Below are 27,426 nucleotides of genomic sequence, written 5' to 3'. Positions count from 1 at the left end.
AGCGTCCTGGACGTCATTATTCACCATAAACTGAATTGGAACAGTTTTATTGGTCAGTGCACTGAGTATAGGAGTTGGGAGGTCATGTTGCAGTTATACAGGACATTGTATTCCAATAATGGCCTAACTAATGTACAATTATGGTCTCCCTACTACAGGAAGGATGTTGTGAAACTTGAAAGGATTCAGAAAAGATTTGCAAGGATGTTGCCAAAGTCGGAGGGTTTGAGCCATAGGGAGAGACTGAATGGACTGGGGCTATTTTCCCTGGAGCGTCAGAGGCTGAGGGGACCTTATACAGGTTTATAAAATCATGAGGGGCATGGATAGTGTAAACAGACAAGGTCTTTCCTTCGGGGTAGCGGAGTCCAAAACTAGAGGGCATAGGTTTAAGGTGAGGGGGAAAGATTTAAAAGGGACCTAATGGACAACTTTTTCATGCAGAGGATGGTACATGTATGGAATGAACTGCCAGAGGAAGTGGTAGAGGCTGGTACAATTACAACATTTAAAAGGCACCTGGGTGGGCACATGAATAGGAAGGGTTTAGCGGGATATGGGCAAAATGCTGGCAAATTGGACTAGATTAATTTAGGATATCTGGTCGACATGGATGAGTTGGACTGAAGGGACCATTTCTGCGCTGTATATCTCTTTGACTGTATATAAATATTTGCTACAAGAGGCGGTCAGAGTCCACAAATCTTGCAGGGCGAAACTCTCATGCTGATTCTCCAAATCCTGTCTCCTATTATAAAGCACAAGTATGCAATGGAATACTCCCCACTAGCCTGGATGAGTGCAGCTCCAACAACACAAACTCAACATCAACCAGCCTATATGACTGGCACCACATTGTCACCTTCAACATATATGTCCTCCACCACCAATACAACATGGAAGCAGTCTATTCCATCTACAGATAAACTGCAACAAATCATCAAGCCTCTTTCAGCAACATCTTCAAAACCTCTATCATCTATAAAATCTAGGGCAGAACATGGATGGAAATATCATCAACTGCAAGCTGCCCTTAAGAACTGGAGGTGAAGTTGACCTAGATGTCATCAGTATACATGTGGAAACTGATGCTATGTTACCAAATGGACTGGAAGGAGCCAAAGATATATACGTGGGAAACACAGGAGGAAAAAAATATGACAGGAAGATGAGAAGCTACTGCAGCTGATTCATAGAGTCATTTAGCACGGAAACAGACACTTCAGTCCAACTTGTCCATGCTGACTAAGTTTCAAACTAAACTCGTCTCTCTTGCCTGCATTTGGCCCGTTTGCCTTCAAACCTTTGCTAATCATGTATCCAAATGTCTTTTAAATGCTCTAACTGTACATACTTTTACCACTTGCTCTGGCAGTTCACTCCACATTCAAACTACGCTGTCTAAAAAAAATTGCCCCACATGTCCTTTTTAAATCTCTAACCGTAAAGATATACCTTCTAGTTTTGAACTCGCCCACGCTACGGAGAAGTTCTTGCTATTTACCTTATCTCTGCCTCTCCAGATTTCATAAATCGTTACAACTTCAACCTCCTATGCTTCAGTGAAAGAAGTCCCAGCCTATCTAGTCTGTCCTTATGACTCAAGCTCTCCACATTCCTGGTACCATCCTGGAAAATCCTTTCTGAACCCTCTCCAATTTAATAATATCCATGCTATAGCAGGGCAAACAGAACTGTACACATTACTCCAAAAGTGGCCTTACCAACGTCCTATCCAACTTCAACATGACATCACGACTCCTATACAGAATTGTCTGAGCGATGAAGGCAAGCATGCTAAACGCCTTCTTAACCACCCAGTCTACCTGTGATGTACATTTCAAAGAATGTGTACCTGAACCCCTAGATCTGTCTGTTCTACAACACTACCCAGGGCCCTATCATTAATTGTATAAAACTTTTCCTTGCTTGTTTTACTAAATTGCAATACCTTGCACTTATCCAAATTAAACTCCTCGGCCCACTGGCCCAAATGGTCAAGATCCCTTTGTGATCTTAGATATTCTTCTTCACTGTTCACTATACCACCAATTTTGATGTCATCCACAAACGTACTAACCATGCCTCCTAAATTCTCATCCAGATCTTTTAGAAAAATGACAAAAAAATGGACCTAGCACCAACCCCTGTGGAACACGGCTAGTCACAGCCTCCATTCTGAAAAACTCTCTACCGCCATCCTCTGCCTTCTACCGTCAAGCCAATTTTGTATCCAAATGGCAAACTCTCCCTGAATCCCACATGATCTAACTTTTATTAATTAGTCTGCCATGCAGAACCTTGTCTAAAGCTTTATAGAAGTCCACGTAGACAACATCTACCACTCTGCCCTCAATCGTTTCGGTTACATCCTCAAAAAACTCAATCAAGTTAGTGGTACATGATTTCTCACGCACAAAGCCATGCTGACTATTCCTAAGCAGTCCTTGCCTCTCCAAATCCAAATAAATCCTCTCTTCAGAAACCCTTCCAACAACTTACCCACCACTGATGTCAGACTCTCAGGTTTCCAGGCTTCTCCTTACAGTCTTTCTTAAATAAAGGCCACCCACCATTCCTCTGGCACCTCACTTGTGGCTGTAATTGATATAAATATCTCTATTAGAGCCCCGCAATTTCTTCCCTGACTTCCTATAACATCCTGGGATACACTTGACTAGGTCCTGGAGATTTATCCAACTTTATGTTTTCTAAGACCTCCAGCACCACCTCTTCTGTACTATGGACTGTTTTCAAAACATCAGTATTTATTTCCGTGAGTTCCCTCGCTTCCATTTCTTTTTCCACAGTAAAAGATTATTGCGAAATATTCGTTTAGTATCTTTCCCATCTCCTATGGTTCCACACAGAGATAACCTTGTTGATCTTTAAGGGGCTCTATTCTATCCCTAGTTTCTCTTTTACTCTTAATATACTTGTAGAATCTCTTCAGATTATCTTGAACCTTATCTGCTAAGGCCGTCTCATATCCCTTTTTCGTTCTCCTGATTTCTCTCTTAAGAACGCCCTCAGACCCCTTATACTCTTCATGAGATTTACTTGATCTCTGTTGTCTATACCTGATTCCTCCTTATTCTTGACCAGAGCCTAAATGTATTTATTCATCCATTGTTCTCTAGTCTTACCAGCCTTACCCTTCACTAACGGTAACATAATGTCTTTGAACCGTTGTTCTATCACTTTTGAAAGCCTCCCACTTGCCAATTGACCCTTTACCTGTGAACAGTCTGCTTCAATCAACTTTTGAAAGTTCAACATCTCATACCATCAAAATTGGCCTTACTCCAATTAATACCTTAACTTTTATACAAGGCCTATCCTTTTCTGTAACTATTTTAAAATTATCAGAATTATGATCACTGTTCCCAAACTGCTTCCCCACTAACTTTTCAGTTATTTGCCCTGCCTTATTTCCTAAGAAAAAGTCCCTGTTTAGGGCTGACTAGCAAAAATGAAACCAGGTAAGCGTGTTTCCACTCAGCTGGAAAACAGCAGAGAGGCATCAGGAGGAAAATGTGATCAGCTAGGATTATGTTGCTCTCAATCTTATTTATGTCATCTGAAGGCATCTTTAACGGTAGTAGTTTGATACATAGATGTACACAAGTATGATTAATTAGAAGTTAATCAGAAATTGAATTAACACATATTTACAAGAGTCCTATGTAATTGAAGGGTGTGGCCAGTATAATGTGGACAACCAAATTATGTTAACTGTGTGTATCTCAGGCTGTGACTTCCTGTGCAATAAAATAATCACATAAGTGGCCGAAAAAATACATACCAGTGCATGAAGATGTCAATGGGAGGACACAAATGTTCACAACTGATAAAATATCTGGTGTAACAGCATTAGTGTTAGCTTACTTATTTACTAAGTCTCATTCATGCTCAGAAGTTAAGTCCAATAAAGCATATATTGCAACTGTTGTCTGCAAGACTTATGAATTCAAGGAAGGAAAATTCACGCCAAATCCACCAATGAGGTCAAAGATCTTCTGGGATGACTTTAGAATATATTAATCATTTTACTCAAATAAATGCTGCCCCTTATTATCTTTGTCAAAATATATGTATGCTTTCGTGATCTAGTCTTGTCTGTAACAAAGAACAAAAGTAAGTCAGAGAAAAAAGGTCACTGGATAGATCTCAGTACTCACTATATTTAAGCATCGGAGCTTCTGAACTTAAGGCATAGGTGTGATTGAGCAAACATAAAAAGAAATTTTAGATCAAGACATTTGTTCTCATTTCCAAATTTCATTTTTGAATGCTACAGTAGTGCATGACATATTTAAAGGCACGTGAATAAATAAACTTTACTTGTCCAAAATCGTACTTAGAAAGAACCTGGAAAATTTACATGTAAAGGAAAAGACTTGAAGATAAAACAAATCACATTTATAGTATGTTAACTCATTCTTAGGACTTTTTAAGTATTCCACAGTTAAAATACTTTTGAAGTTCAATTGCTATAAAATTCAACGTCAGTGGGTGCAAAGGGATTCTATTGAACCAGTTGCATGTTACTCACCGTCTGACTTTACAAGTTGAGCTGTTGAGGACATCAACAGCTTGTTTACTCGCACCCAGACTGCACCTCTAATCAAATTTGTATTCTGCCCTCAGTATACATGCACAAGGAACAGCCAAATTGCACAGCATAATATAACACAAAAAGGAAACAAGTCAGAAGCCAGCTGCCCTGTTTCTTCTGTTCAGTTTTGTTGAACAAGTAACTTGTTTTTACTTCTTTCAACAGAAGGTGGGCATTATTGTCAATGCTAATTTCTTGAGGTGGTGGCAAGCTATCTTACACGCATCAAATATGTGTCTTCTAGGTTTATCCTCAATGCTCATAAATCGGGAGATTCAGGATTTTGAACCAGTAATGATGACTGAGTGATAATCTATTTCCAAGTCAGGGTGGTGAGAGACCTGGAGGAGGAATTGCTGTTAGTTCTGATCTGCATCATCTCAACAAGATGGTCACAGATTCAGGTGCTGTTAAAGAAACCACGACAAGTTGCTGCAGAGTATCTTGTAGATGGTACACATTGGAGTCAGTGTACCACTCATGCAGGGAATAAATGTTTAAGTGGTGGAAGCGATGACAACTAGAGGCTGCTTTGCCTTGAGTACTGTTGAGCTCGAGTGTTCTCGTAGGCTTAGTCACCCAACCAATGGACAGCATTCCATCATACACACATGCCCACTATCTTCAATTTTGCCATGGCTCCCAGATGCAACTGTCACACAAATACTTCTGTCTTGATATCACCTCAGGAATTCAGTTTTTGTTTATGTTTGGACCAAAGTTGTAATGAGGTCTGGAGCAGAATTGGCAGAACCCAAAATGAACATTCATGAATAAGACTATGGGTGAGTCGGTGTTGCATACTAGAACTCTCAGCAACACCTCCCATCATTTTTCTGACGATCGAGAATAGATTTATGCAGTGTTGAGCGACCAGATTGGATTGATCTTATTTTGTGGCCAGGTCACATACAGGTTATTTTCAGAAATTAGATGCCAGAGTTGAAGCTGTATTGGAACAGTCTGACTAGCAGTGAATATAAAATGATAATAAAAAGCAGTGAAAATTATAAACAAAAACAGAAATTGCTGGAAAAGTTCAGCATGTCTGGCAGTATCTGTGGAAAGAAATCAGAGTTAACGTTTTGGGTGGAGTGACCGTTCATCAGAACTGTTCTGAGCTCGGACCTGCTGAGCTTTTCCAGCAATTTCTGTTTTTGTTTATAATTTAGAGCATCTGCTGTTCTTTCAGTTTTTACTTTAACTAGAAGTGCTCTTGTTCTGGAGCACAGTTTTTTAGTACGACATAGCCAGGATGATATTGGGTCACTCACCTTCAGCAGTAACTAATTACAGGGCAGGGGTTTCAGGTATGTCTGGTGTTGCTCCTGCTTTACTATACTTTGCTCATCACTGAGGCAGGTTGTCTCCTTAGCTTGATGATAACTTAAGTTGCGGCTGGCCCACCTTGTCTCATGGGTGTCCAATTTTGAACTGCTACATCTATTCCAAGTTGATCACATTTAGCACAGCAGACCCATAGTACAAGATAGAAGGTACTCTTTGGGAGCATGAGACTTCATCTTCACGAGGACTATGCAGTAGTCAGTGCTACCAACACTGTCAGTGGATAGTTGTGCCTCTGACAGGCAGATAGTTAAGGACAAGGTCAGGTAGGTTTCTCTCCTTGTGTTAGTTATCTCTCCAATTGTTGAAAGCACAATCTGGAAGCTAATTTTTCAAGAGTTAGTGGTTTTGACAGTAGTGGCATTATCATGTCAGTATTGGTCATGAGAGTGATGTATTCCAACAACAGTACTATACTCCACTCTTGCTACTCCATGCTTCTTCCAATTAATACTCACTTGAGAGTAGTAATGATTCATCAGCTGAGGGAAATGATAACCAGCAGGAAGGTATCACCGTTCAAGTTTGGTCTGATACCAGGAGACTTCATAGACTCCAGAATAAATATTGAGGACTCCCAGTAACACTCCCTCCTGACTTTTTACATTGTTGCAATCTCTGGTGGACCTGTCTTGTTGGTGAGATAAGATGTACCCAAATACAGTTAGAAGCACTTTTGATTGTTCATTAAAAGGTATGATTTTGCAAGTAACACTGTTGCTTGACTAGCCTGAGGAGTAGCTTTCCCAAAGTTGGTCCTTTATCGTGCCGAGTTGTTAACCTGGTCATTTCCGACAGCAATTAAGAATCAATCACATTTCGTAGATTCATACAACACAGAAACAGACCCTTTGGTTCAAGCCTGAGAGTCAAACACAGGCCAGAATTGGCAAACGTGGCACACGTCCTGCCCTAAAGAACATGAGTGAACCTGATAGATTTTTATAACTATTACATAGTTTCCTGGTCAGTAATGTTTTATTTCAGATTTATTTAGTTAAATTCATTTAAATTTCCCAGCTAACATGATGAGATTTGAACTCATGTCTTTAGATTATGCACCCAGTTCTCCCTGATTACAAGTTGAGCAATATAACTACTATGCTAATGCATCCATGTAGGACTTTGCCCAGGGCAGTTCTTCAAAAGCAGTGCTGCATCAATACTGCAATTAAACGTCATCTTAGATGATGTGCTAAAGTTATAGAGTGGGGGCTTTGAACCTCTGAAGCAAAAACATTATCAAACCTAAATCTGAACTGGTTGGTTAGAGAAATAGGTTAAATAACAAAAAAAAAATGAAGTTATCTACAATCATCTAACAATGTACGTACAAATTTCTAAGATGTATATCCAGTATTGGTCAATATGATTTATTTTAATTTTATTTACAATGCAAATCAATGTGTTTGATTTTGAAAGAGTACAAGTTAATAGTGGAGTAAACGATACACTTCAGATTAGCAAATTCACCTTCCATATTTAGTTACTATCTCCCTTAAGCTTTAAACTGAACTAATTTAAATAATCAAATGTGAATTAACAATTGTAATTCAAAATGCAATAATTATATTTACATACTTTTTTTCCCTAAAAGTATGTGACCTCCACACATGACTGCAAGTAAAACAAATTGAGTTAAGGCAAGAATTACTAGTGACATCCGGATTTAGAAAAATTTCTAATCTGCACAACACTGCTTGCCCAAATCCAGAACTTTCATCTTGCCCCTATTTAGCTTTTAGTTCTACTGAACCACCATAGAAACTAATACATGTTTATGCAAAGAACCCCACACAGAGAACAAGTACAAAACAAGTTCTAAACATACAACTGCAAAATACCACTGATCTATAATGCATTAAGATTCTATTAATTACTTTATGCTTTTATCAAGCTGTTGCAGCACAACATAAATAATCCAGACAAAACAAAATCTCAATCCCATTGTGCAGAAAGGTCCAGGAAAGGAAAAAAAAATGAATTAAAAAAGATGAAGACAGAAATACCACTCAAAAGGAGGGAAATCTATTTTCCATTTGCTTCATTATTCTCTCAAAAAGCTAGAGTTACTCCATCCAAATATCAGCTGTTCACATTTCAGAAAAAAAGTGTTAACAGATTATAAATAGTACTTTTCACAGCAAATTTGAAAATTATTTTGTGCTTGAAACAACTGTAAAGTTGCAAGAGATAACAAAATCTCGCTAGACCCTCTAAACAGCATCCCATCCAGACCCAGTCCCCCTACCCATTCCCCACGGCTAACCCACCAAATGTGCGCACCCCTGGACACTACAGGGCAGTTTTTATAGCATGGTCAATCCATCTAACCTGCACATCTTTGGACTGTGGGAGGAGCACCCAGAAGAAACCCACATAGACACAGGGAGAATGTGCACACTCCGCACAGAGTTGCCCACGATGGGAATCGAACCCAGGTCCCAGTGAGCGTGCTAGAGAGCGAGAGTGAGAGAGAGAAACAAATGAAAATAACCATTCAGATTAAGAACCACAACAAAAATTAAACATTTTCCTTGCAGCTGTTACTTGAACAGCATCTAGAAAAACTGTCATATTTTCAATTTTGTTTTTGTTAAATATATTAATTATGTGCTGAAACAGACAACATTTCACACATCAAAATAAATAATTCTGTATGTTTGAAAAGCAGAGATGAGTCTGTACATGTAACATTATTTGCAAGCATTCTGGCAATCCAAGACAGTGGAGGAACAAGAAAGAGATGCTGGAGAAGGGGGAATTAGGTGTTGTCAGCATACATATTAAAACTGATTCCTTATCTGTGGATTCTGTTGCCAAGGTAGATCCTTGTGGGACTCTGAAGTAACAATGTGGGGATGGGAAGAGAAGACATTGCTGGATATGCTGTCATTTCAATCAGACAGTTAAGAGTGGAATCAAGTAATGGCAATCCCACTGAACTAGGTAATGGAGGAAAGTGGAATAAGATTGTGCAATTTTATCTTACGCAACTATTTTACATTAAATAGACCAATACATCTTCCACTGTATTTATGTGGTCCCCATCAATCTCTCACAGTAACCTTCACTATTGTTTCAAGCAAAGCTGAGATCAATGATGCAAACACTATTAAAAATGCATGCCTCATTAAAACTAAAACAACAAACATCAGGAAAGGATGACGCTGTTACGTTTTTTTCTAATGGTAATACAAAACCAGAAGCATTTCCTCGCTAGTCATTGATCCACTGTGCCAGTGTGTACCTAAGTTCCTTTGGGTGGTATCTCAGGAAGGATGATCAAGGCAACATTGTAGAGAACTGCTACTGTGTAATGATAATTGCAGATCAGAAAACTGCTTTTAAATTAAATAACTGACTATATTAGGAAGTGGTTGGTTGGCATTTAAAAGAGAAAGGAAAACTACAACAGACACGAAAAAACATTATGCAGATATACCTACAGGTTGCTCTTTTACTTGAAAATAAACTTGAGGCATTTTAAAATGTTTTACTATTATGCGAACAAAGAAGAGCATAAATGAATATACTCAAGATTTGGGAGTCCATTTCGTTCATGCTGAAAAGACAGAGAAGCTCCGCTTAGTGAAGGAGACTGACCAGGGGACTCTAGGTTTTTAAAGATCCACTTGGAATTAGTAATGGCCATGACACACTGCATGTATCACATCATTCTATATTTCACTGAGAAAGTATTTTTAAAACTCAGATTAAGGAATGAACTGAATGGGTAGAGTAAGCCCTTTCCTCCCATTTGCAAGGCATCAAATTCTTACATGTGAACTGCAGAACTTGTACTTGGATACAACATACTGTACTCCATTCCCTTTTCACACTTATTGTAATTTAGTTGCAGACATAAAGAATCAAATTTGGCTTTGATTTCTTAACTCTCAAATCAACGTAAATACAATATCTGCCTAACCAGAGACTTATCCAAACACCAACCTTGTTTAATTAGTTGAACCTCTAACTGAGCTCATTTCAACAAGCAGATACAGTACTTTTAGACAACACATGCTGACAAACAAAAGCATTAGAGACCAAGCATGCTCTTGTGGTGCAGTGATAGTGTCCCTACCTGAGCCAGAGGCCCGGGTTCAAGTTCCACCTGCTCCAGAAGTTTCATAACATGTCTGAACAGGTTGATAAAAATATCTACAAATTGAGGAATTACTCCATTTCAAGACCATGAAATAAAACTCTTGAAGAACACATTGCACCTACAGAAAGAAATCATTCCTGTTCAAAATTTTCACAGGTTAACTTATGGTTGTGCACACGACCTTTGTAAAACATGTTTTTTAAAAAGGCCATTCCTGGTAAAATGCAGCACTTGTTAGGGGTTTCTGACCTTGCTATTGTCGGCATCCTAAAACATCATGACTTGTGAGAATTCTAATTCAGAGGAATTATCACCTGCTATCTCAAATTAATTACATTTGAGGGTGTAATAAAGTTAAATGGGGACTTTCCCCAGTTGGCCACTGCATAACATTCAAGTAAATACCAAAAATGAAGAACAGAGATCAGATATTGCTAACACATCCAAACCATAATGTTTCCACTTGGAGACGTGACAAGCCTTTTTTCTCCAAATATAAAAACACTGTTTAGATTTTTCATATTTAGTCTAAGCTTCTGCGTGTATGCTATTCCTCTTCCGTATCTTTTGCAGAGAATAATCACTATTTCTCATCATCATCTTAGTTATCGATATTCATACGCAAAATTAAAGCATACAAGATTGGACGTGGCGTACCGAAATGGATTGAGAACCAGCTGAGAACAGGAATCAGAGACTCGGAATAAACGGGTCTTTTCTTGACTGGCAGACAGTGACTAGCAGGACACCGCTGGGATTTGTGATTGCGCCCCAGCGAGTCACAGTATATATCAATGACTTGGATGAGGAAACTGCATCATATCATCATGTTTGCAGATGATACAAAGCTGGATGGGAACTTATGCCGTGAGAAGGATGCAGAGAAACTTCAGTGTGATTTGGACTAGTATGTAGTGGGCAAGTACATGGAGGGTGCGGTATACTGTGAATAAATGTGAGATTATCCACTTTGGTAGCAAAAGCAGGCAAGCAGATTTTCTGAATGGTTGTAGATTCGGAAAGGTGGAAGTACAATGAGACCTGGGTGCCCTCGTACACCAGTTGCTGGCGGGTAGGTGCAGCAAGGTGAAGGCAGCAAATGGGATGTTGGCCTTTGTAGCAAGAACATTCGAGTATAGCAGCAGGAATGTTTTGCTGCAACTGTACAGAATATGGGCAAGGTCACATCTGGAATACTGCATGGAGGTTTGGTTTCCTTATCTGAGAATGAACGCTCTGGCAATTGAGAACGCAAAAAAGGTTTACCTAACTGACTCCAGGGATGGCAGGACTGACGTACAGCAATAGACTGAAATTGGTTAGGACTATATTCATTAGAGCTTAGAAGAATTAGGGGGCACAGACACCTATAAAACCCACAGACAGCATAGACGTAGGAAGGACGTTTCAACGACTGGAGCGTTCAGAACCAGAGGTCACAGTCTACAGAAAAGAGGTAGGCTTTTTAGGATGGAGATGAGGAGAAATTTCTTCACGCAGAAAGTAGTGAGCCTGTGGAATTCTCAATCACAGGAAACTGTCAAGAAAGATAGGGTTAGGGTTAGGATTGAATGGATCAAAAGATATTGGGAAAAAGCAGGAGCAGGGTTTGATGTTCAGGCATGGTCATACTGAATGGTGGAGCAGGCTCAAAAGGCCAAATGGCATACTCTTGCTCCTATATTCTGTTTCTCCCCTTTACAAGACTCCATTGATCCATCTATTAGAGAAAAAAGTTCAAAAAGTGTATTAAAATGGGGAAAATGTTGGAATACTGGAACTGAAATCAAAACTTGATTTAGATACAATTATTTAACTGCTATCGATGCCCAAATTCTAATATTTACATAAAATAGTTCACCGTCTTTAAAGCTGCACATGAAAAGGCAGAAAAATGAGAAGCATTGCTCTTCTCTGACAAATGGCTGAATTTTCCTAATTGCTTCCCCCTCCCCAAAAAAGTGAAGAAAATATACCTTGAGAGCAAATTTGCAAGTAATATAAAGACAGATAGCAAGCGCTTCTTTAAATATGAAAAAAAAGCCAAAATGAACAAAGGCCCCTTACAGAATTAGTCTAGGGAATTTGTGATAGGGGAAATTGGAAATGGCACACGAGTTGCATAAATACTTTGCATTAGATTCCTTAGTAGAAGACACTAACAGCATCCCAAAATTAATAAATATTCAAGGGACAAAAAATAAATATAATAACTATCACTAGAGAAAAAAGTGCTATAGAAACTAATGGGACTAAAGACCTGCTGACATGCATTCTAGAATATTAAAGGAGCTAACTACAGAGACTATGATGCACTGGTAATAATCTTCCAGGAATTCTCAGATTCTGCTAAAGTCCCAGAGGATTGGAAAACTGTCAGTGAAGGGGAAAATTACTCCTCACAAATTTGCGAGAATTCTTTGAGGAGTTAACAAGTAGCATCGAAGTTGTGGATGCAAGATATTTGGACGTTCAAAGTGTTTCAAGAGGTACCACACATTAGACTACTTAGAATCATAGAATTAATACAATGCAGAAAGAGGCCAACCAGCCCAACGAGTCCACACCGACCGTCTGAACAGCATCCCACCCAGACCCAGCATCCCCTACCCATTCACGTTTTTACCATGGTTAACCCACCTAGCCTACACGTCCCTGCACACTACGGGCAACTTAGCATGGCCAATCCACCTAACATGCACATCTCTGGACTGTGGGAGAAAACTGGAGAAACCCATGGTGGAAACCCATGCAGACACGGGGAGAATGTGCAAATTCCACAGAAACAGTCACCCAAGGCCAGAACTGAACCCAGGTCCCTGGCAGGGTGTTGCAGCAGTGTTAACCAATGGGCCACCATGCCACCCACTTCACTAAAGCTCATGATGCTGGAAGTAGTGTACTAGCATGGAGAGAGGATTGGCTAACTAATAGAAGACACAGAGTTAGAATAAAGGGGGATTACAACCTATTACTCGTGGTGTGCCACAGGGATCAGTGCTGGGGCCTAATTACTTACAATATATATTGATTTGGGTGAGTAAAGTGAATGTACTATCACCAAGCTAAAGGATGACACAAACAGAGTGGGAAGGCAAACGGTGAGGATGACAAAGTCTGCAAAGATATAGACAAGTTAGTGGGCAAAAACTTGGCAGATGGCGTATCAAGTGGGAAAATGAGAGATTATGCATTTTTGGCAGGAAGAATAGAAGTGTTAAATATTAATTAAATGGAGGAAAAGACTGCAGAAAGTTACAGAACAGAGGATTTGGAAGTCAATGTCCATGAATTATAAAAAGCTAGGATCCAAGTTCGGCGGGTAAAAGGGAAGGTAAGTAGAATGCTGACCTTTATTTCAAAGGGAATTGAATATTTAAATGAACAGTTTACTAAAAAGTACAGGCATTAGTCAGACTACAGCTGGAATACTGTGAACAATTCTGGGCCCCTTATTTCAGGAAAGATGTAGTGATATTGCAGTCAGTTCAGCGAAGGTTCACTAGGTTGATACCAGATATGGAGGGAGTGTCTTATGAGAAAGATGGAATAAATTGGGCCCATTCTTGTTGCAATATCGAAGAATGAGATTCTTTGAAGACTTGACAGGGTAGATGCAGAAAGGTTCCTTCCCCAAGTAGGACAGTCCAGGACCACAAGACATAATTTCAGAATAAGCGATCACATACTTCAGATAGAAATTAGGAAGAATTTCTTTTCAGAGCGTTGTGAATCTTTGGAATTCTCTAACGCAAAGGGCTGTTAAGACTGGGTCATTAAGATATTCAAGGCTGAGATAGACATATTTTTAAATCAGTAAGGGAATCAAGGGTTCTGGGGAAAAGGCAGGAAATTGGAGTTGAGGACGATCAGATCGAGGATGATCAGATCAGGCATGATCTCAGTGAATGGCACAGCAGACTCGATGGGTTGAATGGCCTACTTCTGTTCCTATGTTTTATAGACTTCCAGGTTGCTTCTCTCTTTCTCTGCATGGCTGTATGGCATTGCCATAATTGGTAGTCTCTGTCTCTGCCTTTACGCCTCATTGAATGGACAGGACCACAGCATTTGATCGGTTGGGAGCTACGTGCGTTCGCGTGTTTTAGTGAAATTCCAAAGCTTACAACTTGATTAGGAAATAGTTCAGGAAGTTTTTCTTTTAAGAATGAACTAAATGTAATGTTTAAGCAAATATATCAAGGAAGAAAGCAGGAGTTTAAAAATATGAGTACACGTGAAAATTGAAAAGCAAAAGTTGTTTATTCTTTTGTGTAACTGATCATTAGGATGTCATCTGTTTCTATTAGCTAATTTATTACATGGCTAGCACAGACCAATCAACGAGTCTTTAGGAAACTAAAGACTCTCAAATTTAAGAATATACAGTCACGTTCTAGGATATTTTACATTACAGGAAAGACTGGTAAGACTTGCATTATGTTTCTATGCTAAGACCAGATACATAGCAATGCATTAATAGGAACATTAATTTTGAACATAAAGACAAATAGGAAAATTAGTATACAATATAATTAATTCATTTTTACAGAACGACAAATCAAAATTTGTCTGAGATAGTATCATACTTCCTCATTTCACACAGATCAAGATCTGCTCTTCAATTTGGTGGTTAGAAATCTCTGCAGTTGGTCTTCTTTCATTATTGAATTATTTATTTCAGGCAAAATGAAATAAAACAAGCAAAACAGATACTGAAAATATTACCTGTGTTATCTGGAGAGCTCATGATTCACCTGGTCTCACTGGAAATCCTGCCACACAATATGTTTGTTTACTACACAAATCAGTGGATCCTGCTGAGATTGAAGACAATGCGAATACTCCCGCTTTTCTACATTAGGCTGGCATCTCTTCTCACATCAGGCACAATTAATTCTTCAAAATCGGGTGCTGTACATTCAAACAGAAACAAAAACATTAATATATTTTGCACTGCAGCACTTAGATACACAAAATAATTCACTTTGGCAACAAGAAAAAGTATACTTTAATAGATAATATGTGCAAAATACACTTCAGAGATAACTAGAATATGCAACTTGCCTCTTTTCTGCATGCAACATATGATTTTAAATGTACTGATCTATACACTTAAACATTTTATCTTCGTATGCAAGTCGCTCCATTTTTTTTTTCCTATTTTAAGTTCCATAGCAAGTAATTGAAATGCCTATGTAAACTTATCACGCTGTGATTAACAGTGACAGTGCAATTTAACTGTCTTGCAACCGTTAGCTCTTGAACTTTGACTGCAGATCAATCCCTATGTCCCAAACAATTCTACAACTGTTTCACAAATTGATCAATTTTGCTAATCAGCTATAAAGAATACGATTTAATCAAATATTAGAAAATGATTAAAGTTGAGACTTAATTAAGCCTCTCCTTTGCGGTGCAGTTATCCCACACTCCAAAACTATTTAGAAGCACAGAAGTCATCTAACTGTACCCACACAGTTTGAGAGCAATATATCAAAGAAAACTTTCTGTATGGTGCAAAGTTTGTTTAGGTGCTTCCGCCACAATGCTTTTAAAATACATAATCTGACATACTCACTTACCCTCTGAACAACTGGGAACAATATTATACACCATCTGTTAATACAAAAAGTCACTGCAAAATGTCATAGAATGATAGAATCTCTAGAGTGTGGAAACAGGCCATTCAGCCCCTCACGTCTATACTGGCCCTCCAAAGAGCATCCCACCCTATCCCTGTAACCCTACAATTCCAAAGGCTAATCTACCTCGCCTACACATCCCTGGACACTACAGGCAATTTTGCATGGCCAGTCCCGCAACCCGCACATCTTTGGACTGTAGGAGGAAACCCATGCAGACACAGGAAGAACATGCAAACTCCACACAGACAGTCACCCGAGGGTGGAAACGAACCTGGGTCCCTGGCGCTGAGAGGCAGCGGTGCTAACCACTGAGCTACCGTGACGCCCAAATATTATGAGATGTTAGATAAGAAACGTTCCAGGCTTTATACTTCATTGTCGATCTGAACTTCTGATTCTTATCCAGCTGGTAATAAATCTTTGTGTATGTATGAACGTGCGGCAAGGACAGTCACAACTAAATACTTTTGCCTGCCAACATTCGCTATCCATTTTCACAGATGGACAAAAACCAGTCATGCAGTGGAAATGTGCAGTGCATTACCCAACTGTCAAAGTAACCAGTGTTGGATTTTTTTAAATGCAAAGTGTGAATTCCGTACTTTTAACAAAGATATATTGTTTGAAATAATCATAAGAACAGGACAATTTGCACTTTCATAGCACTTCTGGTATAACAAGGTTTTGTAAGGCATCAGACATATTAGCTAAAAGACATATGGAAGAACATGAAAGAGAGGTAAGAAAAGTCAAAAGGATGGTCAATAAAGTACATTGTACAGGAGATACCACTGACCAGAAAACCTAACTTCTCACCCCCAGCTTTACATATTAATGTAAAATCAGCTGTCTTTAATTCATCCACCTGAAGCTGGATTACAAAATGACAAGCTCTGACAAATGCAGCAATCTAAATTAAGTGTGAAGAAATAAGAAAGACAAAAGCAGTTTTTAAAAAAACAAAAAAAGGACTGAAGCTGGAAATCAGAAACAAAAACAGAAATTGCTGGTAAACTCAGTTGGTCTGGCAGCATCTGTGGAGAGAAAGTGTAAAAGTTTTGAGTCCAGTGACCCTTCTTCAGAATTGATGTAGCTAGGAAAACGTTAATATACACGCTAAAGATGGGATGGAGATGGAGGCCAGAGAGAGAAAAACAGTTGGACAAAGGACTGGGTAATGGTCACCCTGGGAGAATCAACAGCTGCTAATGGGGACCATTAGTGGCTGACATAGAGTTGTTTGTGGTATCAGCCCATGTCAATGACAAGGTCCATTCTGTTGAGGTTGGGTTAAAGGACATGGGAGAAGGTGCTCAAGTTCTAAAATTATTGAACTCTGTACAGAATCCGGAAGGCTGCAGGGTTCCCAAGCAGAAAATGAGGTGCTGGTCTTCCAGCTTGTGTTAAGCTCTGCTGGAGCACTGCAGCAAGTCCAAGAAAGCGATGCTGGGCAGGGTACATGGCGGTGTGAAGTGGCAGGCAACTGGAAACTCAAGGTCACTTTTGCAGATAGAATGTAGGTGTTCTGCAAATACAAAACAATGTTGCCTAATCACTGCATGGCATAAATGAAACAAGTACGAAGGGCTAAATGGCTTTTTTCTACGCTACATCATTTTGATTTTAAAACTTGAAGTTATCTGTCAGATAAAGATAACAGACAAAATCCTGAAAAAGTTATGGAAAAGTATCTGGCAAGTCCCACCTGCCCCAGAGATCAATCATAACACGTTTAAACATGCTGATTCAAAATATATATGCACAAGTTAAAGACATCCAGAGTCCAGAGCAAGCTTTAAGTCCCTCTTCTGCAAAGATTCTTTATGCAGTTCTGGAATGTAAATGTAGCAAAGGAAAAGCCTAAATGAACCAAATCAAATGACAGAAATTAGATTTCACAACACACCAACTAACTTACACTGTGGGACCCTGATTAAGTGCAATCAATATCTCGATACCATGTGTGATGGGAAGAATGCCCTCTCGTCCCATTATGCCATAGATTACAACATAAAACAAAAATATTATACCCAAGTCTAATATGGCCAATAGCATGCTTTCTCTTCCTTACACTTAGAATGAAAATAGCCAAACAGGTCTCTTTGATAAGCAGCAATTAATCGATTTTTATAACAACAATGCTCATTCAATGAAGTTGCAGAATTGGTTAACACACAATTTGGAGTATGAAAACACGTGTTTACAGAAACATCAAAAACATCCATAAGAACATGGACAATAGGAGCAGGAGAAGGTTATTTGATCCCACAAGACTGCTACACCATTCAATATGATCACTGAGCTCAATATCCTGATCCTTCCTTCTCCTCAAAACCTTGATCTCTTTGGCCACAAGAGCTCTTTCTACCACCTCCTTGAATAAATGTTTTGGCTTTAATCACATTCTGTGGTGATCTACCACCTCCTTGAATAAATGTTTTGGCTTCAATCACATTCTGTGGTGATGAATTCCAAAAGTTCGCCACTCTGGGTGAAGAACTGTCTCATAAATCACATTCCTAAAAGGTTTACCCTTATCTTTAAACTGTGACTACTGGCTCTGCACTCCTTTACAATTGGAACATCTTACTGCATCTAACTTCTCTGGTCTTGTTAGAATTTTTTCAGTTTCTCCGAGATCCCCCTCCTCATTCTTCTAAACTCCAGAGAATACAATCCTAATCCACTTAATCTCTCCTATTACATCTGCCCTGCCATCCCAAGAATCAATTTGGTGAACTTTCACTACACTCCCTCTACAGCAAGAGCACCCATCCTCAGATAAGATGACCAAAACTGTACACTATATTCTGGGTGTCATATGACTGCTAAAAAATGAAAGTTTTTTTTCCTAACAAAGCAACGTCCAAAGGCCTTTCAGTGACATTTCCCCCACCCTATTCTGCCCAGGTATTTACAGAACTTGAAATATATAAACAAACAAATAAGCAGGGCAGCACAGTGGCTCAGCGGTTAGCACTGCTGCCTCACAGCACCAGAGACCTCGGTTCCATTCCAATCCTCTGTAAATCAATGTCACATTTGTTAGGTTATTCCTCACTGGAAAAAGAAACAGCAACTAGTTTACCAATGGTAAGTGCTGGTAGGCATTCAATTTAGGATGATGCAATTAAAGAAACTAAATTGCCAGAAGCATTTCTAACAATATTGAAAAGAAAACACAAATTTTTCGTTAATAACACCGGAATTTTAATTTAATGTCTCACCACAAATTTTAAAAGTGATCGATATTATTTTCTGAAGCTTTTAGGAAGAAATACAACAAATGATATTTCCATCATCCCAATGTTCCACTTAAATAAACATATAGACCAGTCGTTGAGTTTTAAAGAAGAAACTTTCAATGTCATCATCCATTCAGGGGTAAGAAGAAGAGGTTTTTTTTTTAAACAAACAAGGTCAATACCAACATTCTTGCTTTGGTATTTCATGTGGAACAATTCAGAATGATGTTCAGTGTTAAATCCAACACGTATCTGATTTCAGCTAAATAAACTGATAAATGAGCCAGAGATGCAAATTGTCACATTGTCTTGGAGTATGGAAGAATTATAGATTTTCTAATATCTGCATTTACTAAATAGGACATTTCAACACACTGAGTTTTATCCTGAACTGGACAACAAAAATTTGATCTTTTGATTAATTTTCACATATACCAATACAGAACATGAATTAGTGACAAAATTCCATAACTGTTTCTGTATTATTTCATTGACTTCATTCTCCTCATCTCTATTCTGAAAGGGTTAGATCTAACTTTAAAATAGTGCAACACCCCCTTTAGTTTGAACCTTATCCACAAGAAGACATCTATATCCTTTCCAACTCAGGCCATTCAGGATCGTACACACTTCAATGAAGTCACCCCTCACTCTTCTAAATTCCAGTGGAAAGCAGCCCAGCCTGCTGAACTTATTCTCATAAGACAATATTTTCAATCTAGGAAAAAAGTCACTCTCTCAGTAATGAAGTATAAATTTTGAACATGTACTCAGTCTACCAATATTTACTTTATCCAATTGTTTAATGTGCATGTATCAACTTCTAAAAAATAAAGATGCTCTGCAAGAGGCATTTCTAGTAGCTTATGAACCAAAGGATTTAGCAGCATTATGTTTTATATATCAGATTACCTGTACATGGATAGTTTGGAAGATATTTTTGGTAGTTCATGTTTTTTCTGGTCATGGACATGCACAGAATAGCAGAAAAGGCAGCATCAAAACATCACTTATGAATCTGTAGGTGTTATATTATTCACGCATTACTGTGCTGAATATTTATGAATGTGCATAATTAAAATAATGGATTTTCATTCAACAACACTACTTACACTCTCCGTAAAAAAAAAAGTTTGATATTCACATTAATTGTAAATTATTTTCATGTTTCTTTCCTTGCTATGTCCCAATGTGTTATCCAAGGCAGGTTTCATTAACGTCTCCCCACAATTTCCTGCCCTATGGATAAACTGTGGAAAGGATACATAGTTCCACAACATTCAAGTCACAGCCCTTAATCTTAGAATTATAGAATGACCCTTCCTCTGTGCTGTAAACATAATCAGGTCCATGCCAGCTCTCTGCTGGGTATCCAGGCTAGATACTTCAAATTGTCAAGATGCAGTGGCTCCCCTTTTTTATTCACCACACCCTCAGTTAGTCACAATCAAGGTTCATTTCGAAACAGGTCCCTTACACCAGACAGTTTAACAAAAAGTGAGTTTATTAATTACTAAATGAGGGAACAAGTAACACAACATGTTCACAGGAATAAGAAATAAGAGGCAAAATCAAAAAAGATAAAAGTTTTAAAAAAAATCAAGTCTCGGAATTCTTCGCAAAGCATCCTTTCAACCATGTCAGAATTCCGGCATGGTGACAGAGAGTCCTTTTGTTGTCCTATTTCCTCGTCTGCCATGCTAGCTAGCTGACCTTGAGAGCTCAGAATACCTTTACCTGCAACACATGGGTGGCTAGGGAATGGTTCTTTGATTGTAATTTTCACAGCAACTTAATGCCCGAACCCAGGTTGCTACACTGAAGACATTCAGTCCCACGTGCACACCCTGGGAAGATGAACCGGGCTTTTTAACGCTAACCTTTAGCATACTTCAAAGGAAGAAACATAAAAAATGTCTGCAGATTGGAGCATAAGCTACAGGGCTATTAAGTTGGGTTCATCAGCCTGTCATTAGCTTTGTAGTCACAAGAGATCATAGTTAAGTCAGTTTTGACTTGTCCCTTCCTCCTCTGAAGGGTTGTTGCTTGAAGTTCCCTTTGCACCTTTAGGTGACATTTCATGGATTACTCTCTCCAGACACCAGTTTCCATCCACAGTCATTTTAGGTTGCATTAACCCCTTGTAATAGATTCATAGAGATATACAGCCAGGAAACAGACCCTTCAGTCCATCTTGTCCATGCCAAACACATATTCTAAATTAATCTAGTCCCATTTGCCAGCATTTGGTCCACATGCTTCTAAATCCTTCCAATTCATATACCCAACCAGGAGTCTTTTAAATGTTATAACTGTATCAGCCTCCACCACCTCCTCTGGCAGCTCATTCCATACAAACACCACCCTCTGCATATAACCCTATCTTTTCTGTCAAACCTTTCATTCTATAACTAACTCCTAAAATTAATTTAGGCAGATGGATCAGGACATCCAGAATAGAAATAACCTATAAAACATTGAGAAGTTGTTTTGTTGGAGGAGTTTCAAACCTCCTTATTACCTGCATGTAGAGGAACAGAAAGCTAATAATGCTGGGCAGGCAGCACAGATGGTCCATGACTTGCAGCTGACCCTTAAGTCCTCGTTCCATCACCACCACTCCACCCCGCAGAGGTTTGAGAAAAAGTGGGAGAGAGAGAGGAAGGCTGTTAGCCAGGGTAAGGAAGGGACAACTGGGAGTATTCAGAAATCACTGCCAGAAAGGAGTGGTTAAGAGCGGAGGAGAAAGCAGGAAACCGAAATGTTTTCATTGTGGTAAGGTAGGGCACATTAAGGCAACTTGCTGGAAACTGCATGGAAACCAGTTGGAGCCATAGGCGTTCAGCAAGAAGAAAAAAAATTAAAGAAGAAAGCACCCCAAGCCGGTCAGTAGCAGTGACCATGGTAAAAAGAATGGAGGTAAATCCTGTGAAGAAAGCAAGAGGAAACAAATAAGTGAAGGGTACCAGAGATTTTTGTCAAAGAATACAGTGAGGCTTTTTACTTCCAACAGAAGGTCAAAGACCATGGCAATTTTATTATTTTATAACCATCCCAATCTTTACTATTGAAGGATGGTTTAGTTTTTCCATTTGAAAGTTTGGTGAAGACCAAGGAACTAATAAGTGGTGTATGCACAGTGCACATCTCAGTTCCTCATGTGATGACATATGCCTTTAAGAGAACTTGGTCTATCCTGGTTCTCTTGAAGGAGTGAATTGCAAACCTGGTGCTGAGGTGTCTGCTCTATAGAAACAGAGTAAATAGCTTTGGATATTTTTAAAGTAGACAAGCGCAGTATGGAGTGGAAATAGGCTCACACAGACCTAGGGTTTAGTTTTGTTTTCAGTTGTTGAAGTTGGAGATTTGACTTGAAGCTGCTGGATACAGCTCTCTGCTACTAGATTCCTTCGGTCAGTGTTCTTTCTCCTGAAGGAGATATCAAGTGAGGGAAATCTGTTTTGCTGAATTTGTCTTTGCCACAGGTGTGTTTATGGGATGCTGCTACATTGGAATAATTGATGAGGAGTTAAATATATATTATTTTAAGTATTTTGATCGAGTTAAAGTTATGCCAATTATTTATTTGGTGTATTTTAACTGTGGTGTAAAAATAAAGTGTGCTTTACTTTAAGCCTAATAGGTTGACCAATTGAATCACATCTGGAACACAATGCCTTACACTTGCCTTTAAATAAGATAAAAGTTACGATCTAGGCTATCTCCTTGGTATGTTTGGAGGGGGTTTGGTCTAGTCCATAACACATTATAAGCTAAGGCTGGTCTGAAACACCATATCATGGGACATTAGGGATGATAGACAATTTGCCAATTGAAGGAGTAGACCTGCTGTTAGTGAAACACCTGGCAGGCTTGAAAGTCATCACCTCACCTAATAAAGGAACCAGGAGATTGAGATGAGATGGAAGTAGTTCCGGCTGTCTTCCCAACATGTATAACGCCTGAGCAATTGTTCAGCAGGAAGAATCAGTGGAAGAAGTAACCACACGACAAACAGGAGAGAGCGTGGCGAAACTATTGTGGGAAGGAGAAAGGACTAGTGGGAGTGCTTGAAACAATGACATTAATTGAGGTCCAACAGTCAGACTCAAGCTAACTAAAGTTAGCACAGGCCTGCTCACTCAGAGGTTACAACAGAGGGAGTTCCAAGAGTGCTGATGAGGAAGTGGAGACCTCCTCATAGACCAGTTGAAGTAGTAGTAGTTGGTCGTCCATCAGATTGTGGTACACTCCAAGTTTTGTCAGAAGCTGGAAGTTGTCATGTTAGCACACAAGATCCCTATGGCAGGGTACAGTGAAATCCTGAAGACTCAATCCTCCCTAAATCGACATTTCACGTGGCCAAAGGTACGTGGAGATGCGGTGTTATTCTGCAAAACTTGCCATACATGTCAGGCTATGGACAAGCCTTTAATACAAGATCAAACCAGCTCCCCTAATTCCCATCTCAGTTTTTAAAAAACCATTTTGCTGGGTGTTAACTGATTGTGTCTGTCCTTTGCCGGAGACCGGAGCAGAGAATCAGTAAATACCGAATTGTAGATATGACCACGAAATTCCCAGGCACCATCCCTTTGAGGACTGTTGCGGCTAGGGTAGTAGTGGAGAAACTTTTATAGTTTTTAAACAAAATACTCCCTCTGAAGGCTTAGTCAGACCTAGGGTCCAATTTTAGATCCAAAGCCTTTCAGGAAATTATTAGCAACTTGAGGATAAAGCAAATTCAACTGACAACTCATCACCCACAGACACAAGGGACTTTAGAAAGATACCACCAAACTCTCAAGATCATGACTCCAGCATACTATCACAAGCACCCAAAAGACTGGGACAAGATACTTAGTTGTCTCGTGTTCAACACCAGGAATTCACCAAATAAATCCACCGGCTTTAGCCCGTCTGAATTGGCTTATGATGACAAAGTGAGAGGGCCATTTAGGTTGCTCAGAGATTAGGTCCTAAGTGAGAAGACTGAGAAACCAATGTTGGACTATGTATCCACATTTTTAGAAAGATGAGTAGGTTGCACAGGAGCATTTAAAAGCCAGCCCAGTATTGAACAAAAGTGGGCTGACAGACAGGCAGCTGTCAGAACCTTCAAATCAGGAGTTGAAGTTTTGGTGTTTTTGCCATTAAAAGGGGAACCACTAAAAACAAGATTCAGTGGTCCAATAAGATGATTAAAAAGGGAAATAAGGCAACTTACCTCAGCCACTTTGTTGCGTAAAGGAAGGTGATGCCCAAAACTGCAAATGTTAGAGCATGGATAGACTTTCCCACCCCTCAGCAAAGCAGGACATTATGAGGTTTTTGGTAACATGTAAATTTTAATACAGTACCTGTACTCCTTAAAGATTTGCAACAAAAGCAGGCAAAGGTAATCTGGACCCCAGAATGCCAGTTGGCTTTCAAGAACCAAAAAGTCATATTGTTAGAAGAGCCCATATTGAAAGCTCCACATTTTACCAAAACTTTTAAGTTCGCAGTGGATGCCAGTGATTTAGGTATCAGAGCAGTTCTGCTCCAGGATGATTTCAAGTGATCAAGAAGCCAGTGAGCTACATTTCAAAAGAAGCTAAATCAATATCAAAGAAAATACTCCACCATTGAGAACGAAGCACTGGTGATATTGGAGGCCTTTCAACATTGAGGTGTATGTGCATCCCAGAGGCAGAGAAGACTTTGGTGTTTACAGACCATAATTCATTAATTTTTGTTTGAGATTTAAACATAAAATACTGTGGTGGCTCCAGTTGAATTTGTCACTTCAAAGCTAAGTTTGAACATATCAAAGATATAGGTAATGTAATAGCAGATGCCTTGTCAAGGATGTAAAGAAGTCTGAATTATTTATATAAATATATAATAATTAAGAACATATATTGCTGTTGTTAGAGTAAGATAAGGGTGCAAGATTGTAAATATTTCATGATACGTCTAAGAAATTAAGTTTATTACGCATGTCTCATCTTGACACATACTAACCTGTAAATCAAACACCCTGGAATGCATTTCATTCCTTTTGGTGGGGTGGTATGTTACAACCCTACCTTTTTTTTAAAAATAGCATTTCCTTCCATAAATAATTGCTAACATTAATTTTTAGAAACGACTTTGTCGGGAAAGATTGGAATTCTCTGTGACGTTCATGATGCAGTTGGTAGATCCCACTTCCCTGCTGAGGAATCAACCTTGGAGACAGCAGGAATCAGCACAGATTGGGATTGGCTGCTGGTCAGTCACTCCATGCTGCAGAAAGCCAACCAAAGCTAACATGGAGTTTAACCCTATGATCTTGCAACAGGTACAAAAATGACCAGTTAAAAGAAATTACAATCTGGAGGGAAAAACAAGGGGACAGAATTGAACACAAGAAACCTTGCAACCCTTGTGAGGAGCCGACGTGAGAGCTTGAGAGTGAGGTCCAAGAAAGGTATGCTTCCAGACTGGAGACACTGGGACACTGCTTGAAACAAAGAACAGATAATTGCAACTGGAAAACAATTTTCAGCAAGGAGCTACATTGTGTACAATACCACAAAGACACTGCCTTGAAGTAGGAACCAATATAACTCAGTAACTCTATCACAGGTTTTAGCTCTTTCCTTGCCAAACTGTCTTAGAGCGGCTTACAGGGGTTTATCATATTCAGAGGTTAGAACTGCTAGCCTGAGATTCAGCCACTGAGTCCAGCCATATAGCTTTCTCTCTTTCTGTCTTTAAGCTATCTAATCTCCACCACTAACTTTTTGTCTCATCTAGCAGGTTTAATGCCATCTTAAGAAAAAAAAGGAGGGAGATTTTGGGCAAATTAATTAGTAGTTCATTAGTGGTTTTAAGAGTTTGTATTATTGATATTCCAGAATTTGTAAAGTACTTTTCATTAGTAATAAGTAGCTATTCCTGTTTTACGTAAAACAAACATGTCAGAAGTCTTCACAATAAGTTTAGTTCAGAGGCAGTAAACTGGGAGATAGGTCATTTGGGAGGAGTTATTGCACTAACTTTGCAAAACTTTCATCACGTGTTACGGACCACTGTATGTTCATCTGAGCGGTTAACTCAGCGTCCACGACACCTACTTCTAAAAAAATGCATTTTGGAAGTATAAATTTAAAGTGTCCATAGCACTGTGAAGCTCTGACCTGTGGTTAGGACAGATTAAAACAAGGTGTCCTTTAATTCACAACATTTCTGCCAAAAGGAACAGTTTTTCCCTATTTATTTTGTACAGAATACTCATTATTTTGAGCCTACAACTTGAACTACTACTTATTTGTACCTACATCTTGCCTACAACTATTAGACTGTTACTTAACAGAGCTAACTTAAAGAAAATAAATAAACATAGAAGCATCAAAAGATTAACTTGAACATATTTTTCAACACTATACAGCTCTGATTTTAATTTACTAAAAATTCAGAACACTTTAATGTCACTCTCCCTTGCTATTTAGTTTTAACTTTATCCCCTAGATCTAATTAAGTAATTGAATTTAGATTATAATTATATAATAAATGATCAAATTGGCTTTGGTTTTTACACTAATTAGTCTCATCTTGCTTTATAGTTCATTAATGAAAATTAAATTATAAGCTTATCACTAACAATTACCCCACATGACTCTTTGTCCTGTGATGGCACTTGTTAATTTTTTTCCTCAGTGTTCTGTACAGATTCTGAACCAGCAGACAGCCTGCTCCTGGCCTCTCCAACATCTCTTCCACTACTCTGCTGTGCTCCCTCATTTGGGAAATGTGGTTTTAGTTACTAGGAAATAAAGCAAAGTTTAATCCTTCAATTTTTCCTGGGTTTGATGTGGAGGTGGCGGTGTCGGACTTGGGTGGACAAGGTCAGAAATCACACAACACTAGGTTATAGTCCTGTTGGACCATAACCTCGTGTCGTGTGATTTGACCTTTTCTTGGATGACTACCTACACAACTAACGGGAGCCCTCTGAAGCCTGACTTACTCAGAGTTGGAGACATTTTGCGGGGTTCCTGTCACAGAATAATTTCCTATCAGAAGTTTAAACCTCCGGAGCAATCACCATGTCGCCACAACATCAGGACTTCCAAGTGATCACAATGTGCATCTTTCAGGATATGTCCAGACCCCAACAATCCACAGACCAGATTTCTGGGCAAACCGAACAGGACAAACAACTTGTAAACTCATTTTAACAATCAGAATTCAGTTACATTCCAAAAAAGTTTGGAAGGCCAGTAAAAATATTTAGTATCTAAAAGTTATAAGGATTCAAAATACCATTAGCCTGCTTCATAAAAATGTCAAGTGGGAATTCAATCATAAAACCTGAAACCTACAAGATGATGAGATAACAAGGTGTAGAGCTGAATGAAACAGCAAGCCAAGCAGCATCAGAGGAGCAGGAAAGCTGATGTTTCGGGTCTAGACCCTTCTTCAGAAAAG

The 27,426-nt window shown here is 39.0% G+C and overlaps 1 protein-coding gene across 6 annotated transcripts in view; it reads right to left on the bottom strand.

The window, feature by feature from the left end:
- The window catches only part of hdac5 (histone deacetylase 5), a 323,514-nt gene that overhangs the window by 251,402 nt on the left and 44,686 nt on the right, over positions 1 to 27,426 (bottom strand). For all 6 annotated transcript variants that reach the window (XM_048614512.1, XM_048614511.1, XM_048614514.1 and 3 more), the window contains one exon: positions 14,805 to 14,990. In XM_048614512.1, coding sequence (XP_048470469.1) covers positions 14,805 to 14,826 — 22 coding nt within the window. In that variant the 5' untranslated portion in view covers positions 14,827 to 14,990. The remainder of the gene's footprint in view (positions 1 to 14,804; positions 14,991 to 27,426) is intronic.

This window comes from Rhincodon typus, chromosome 30, assembly GCF_021869965.1.
Source record: "Rhincodon typus isolate 14 chromosome 30, sRhiTyp1.1, whole genome shotgun sequence".
NCBI classification, from domain to species: domain Eukaryota; kingdom Metazoa; phylum Chordata; class Chondrichthyes; order Orectolobiformes; family Rhincodontidae; genus Rhincodon; species Rhincodon typus.
Note: the sequence above shows the minus strand (reverse complement) of the source record. Positions and strands in the feature narration are given on the sequence as shown.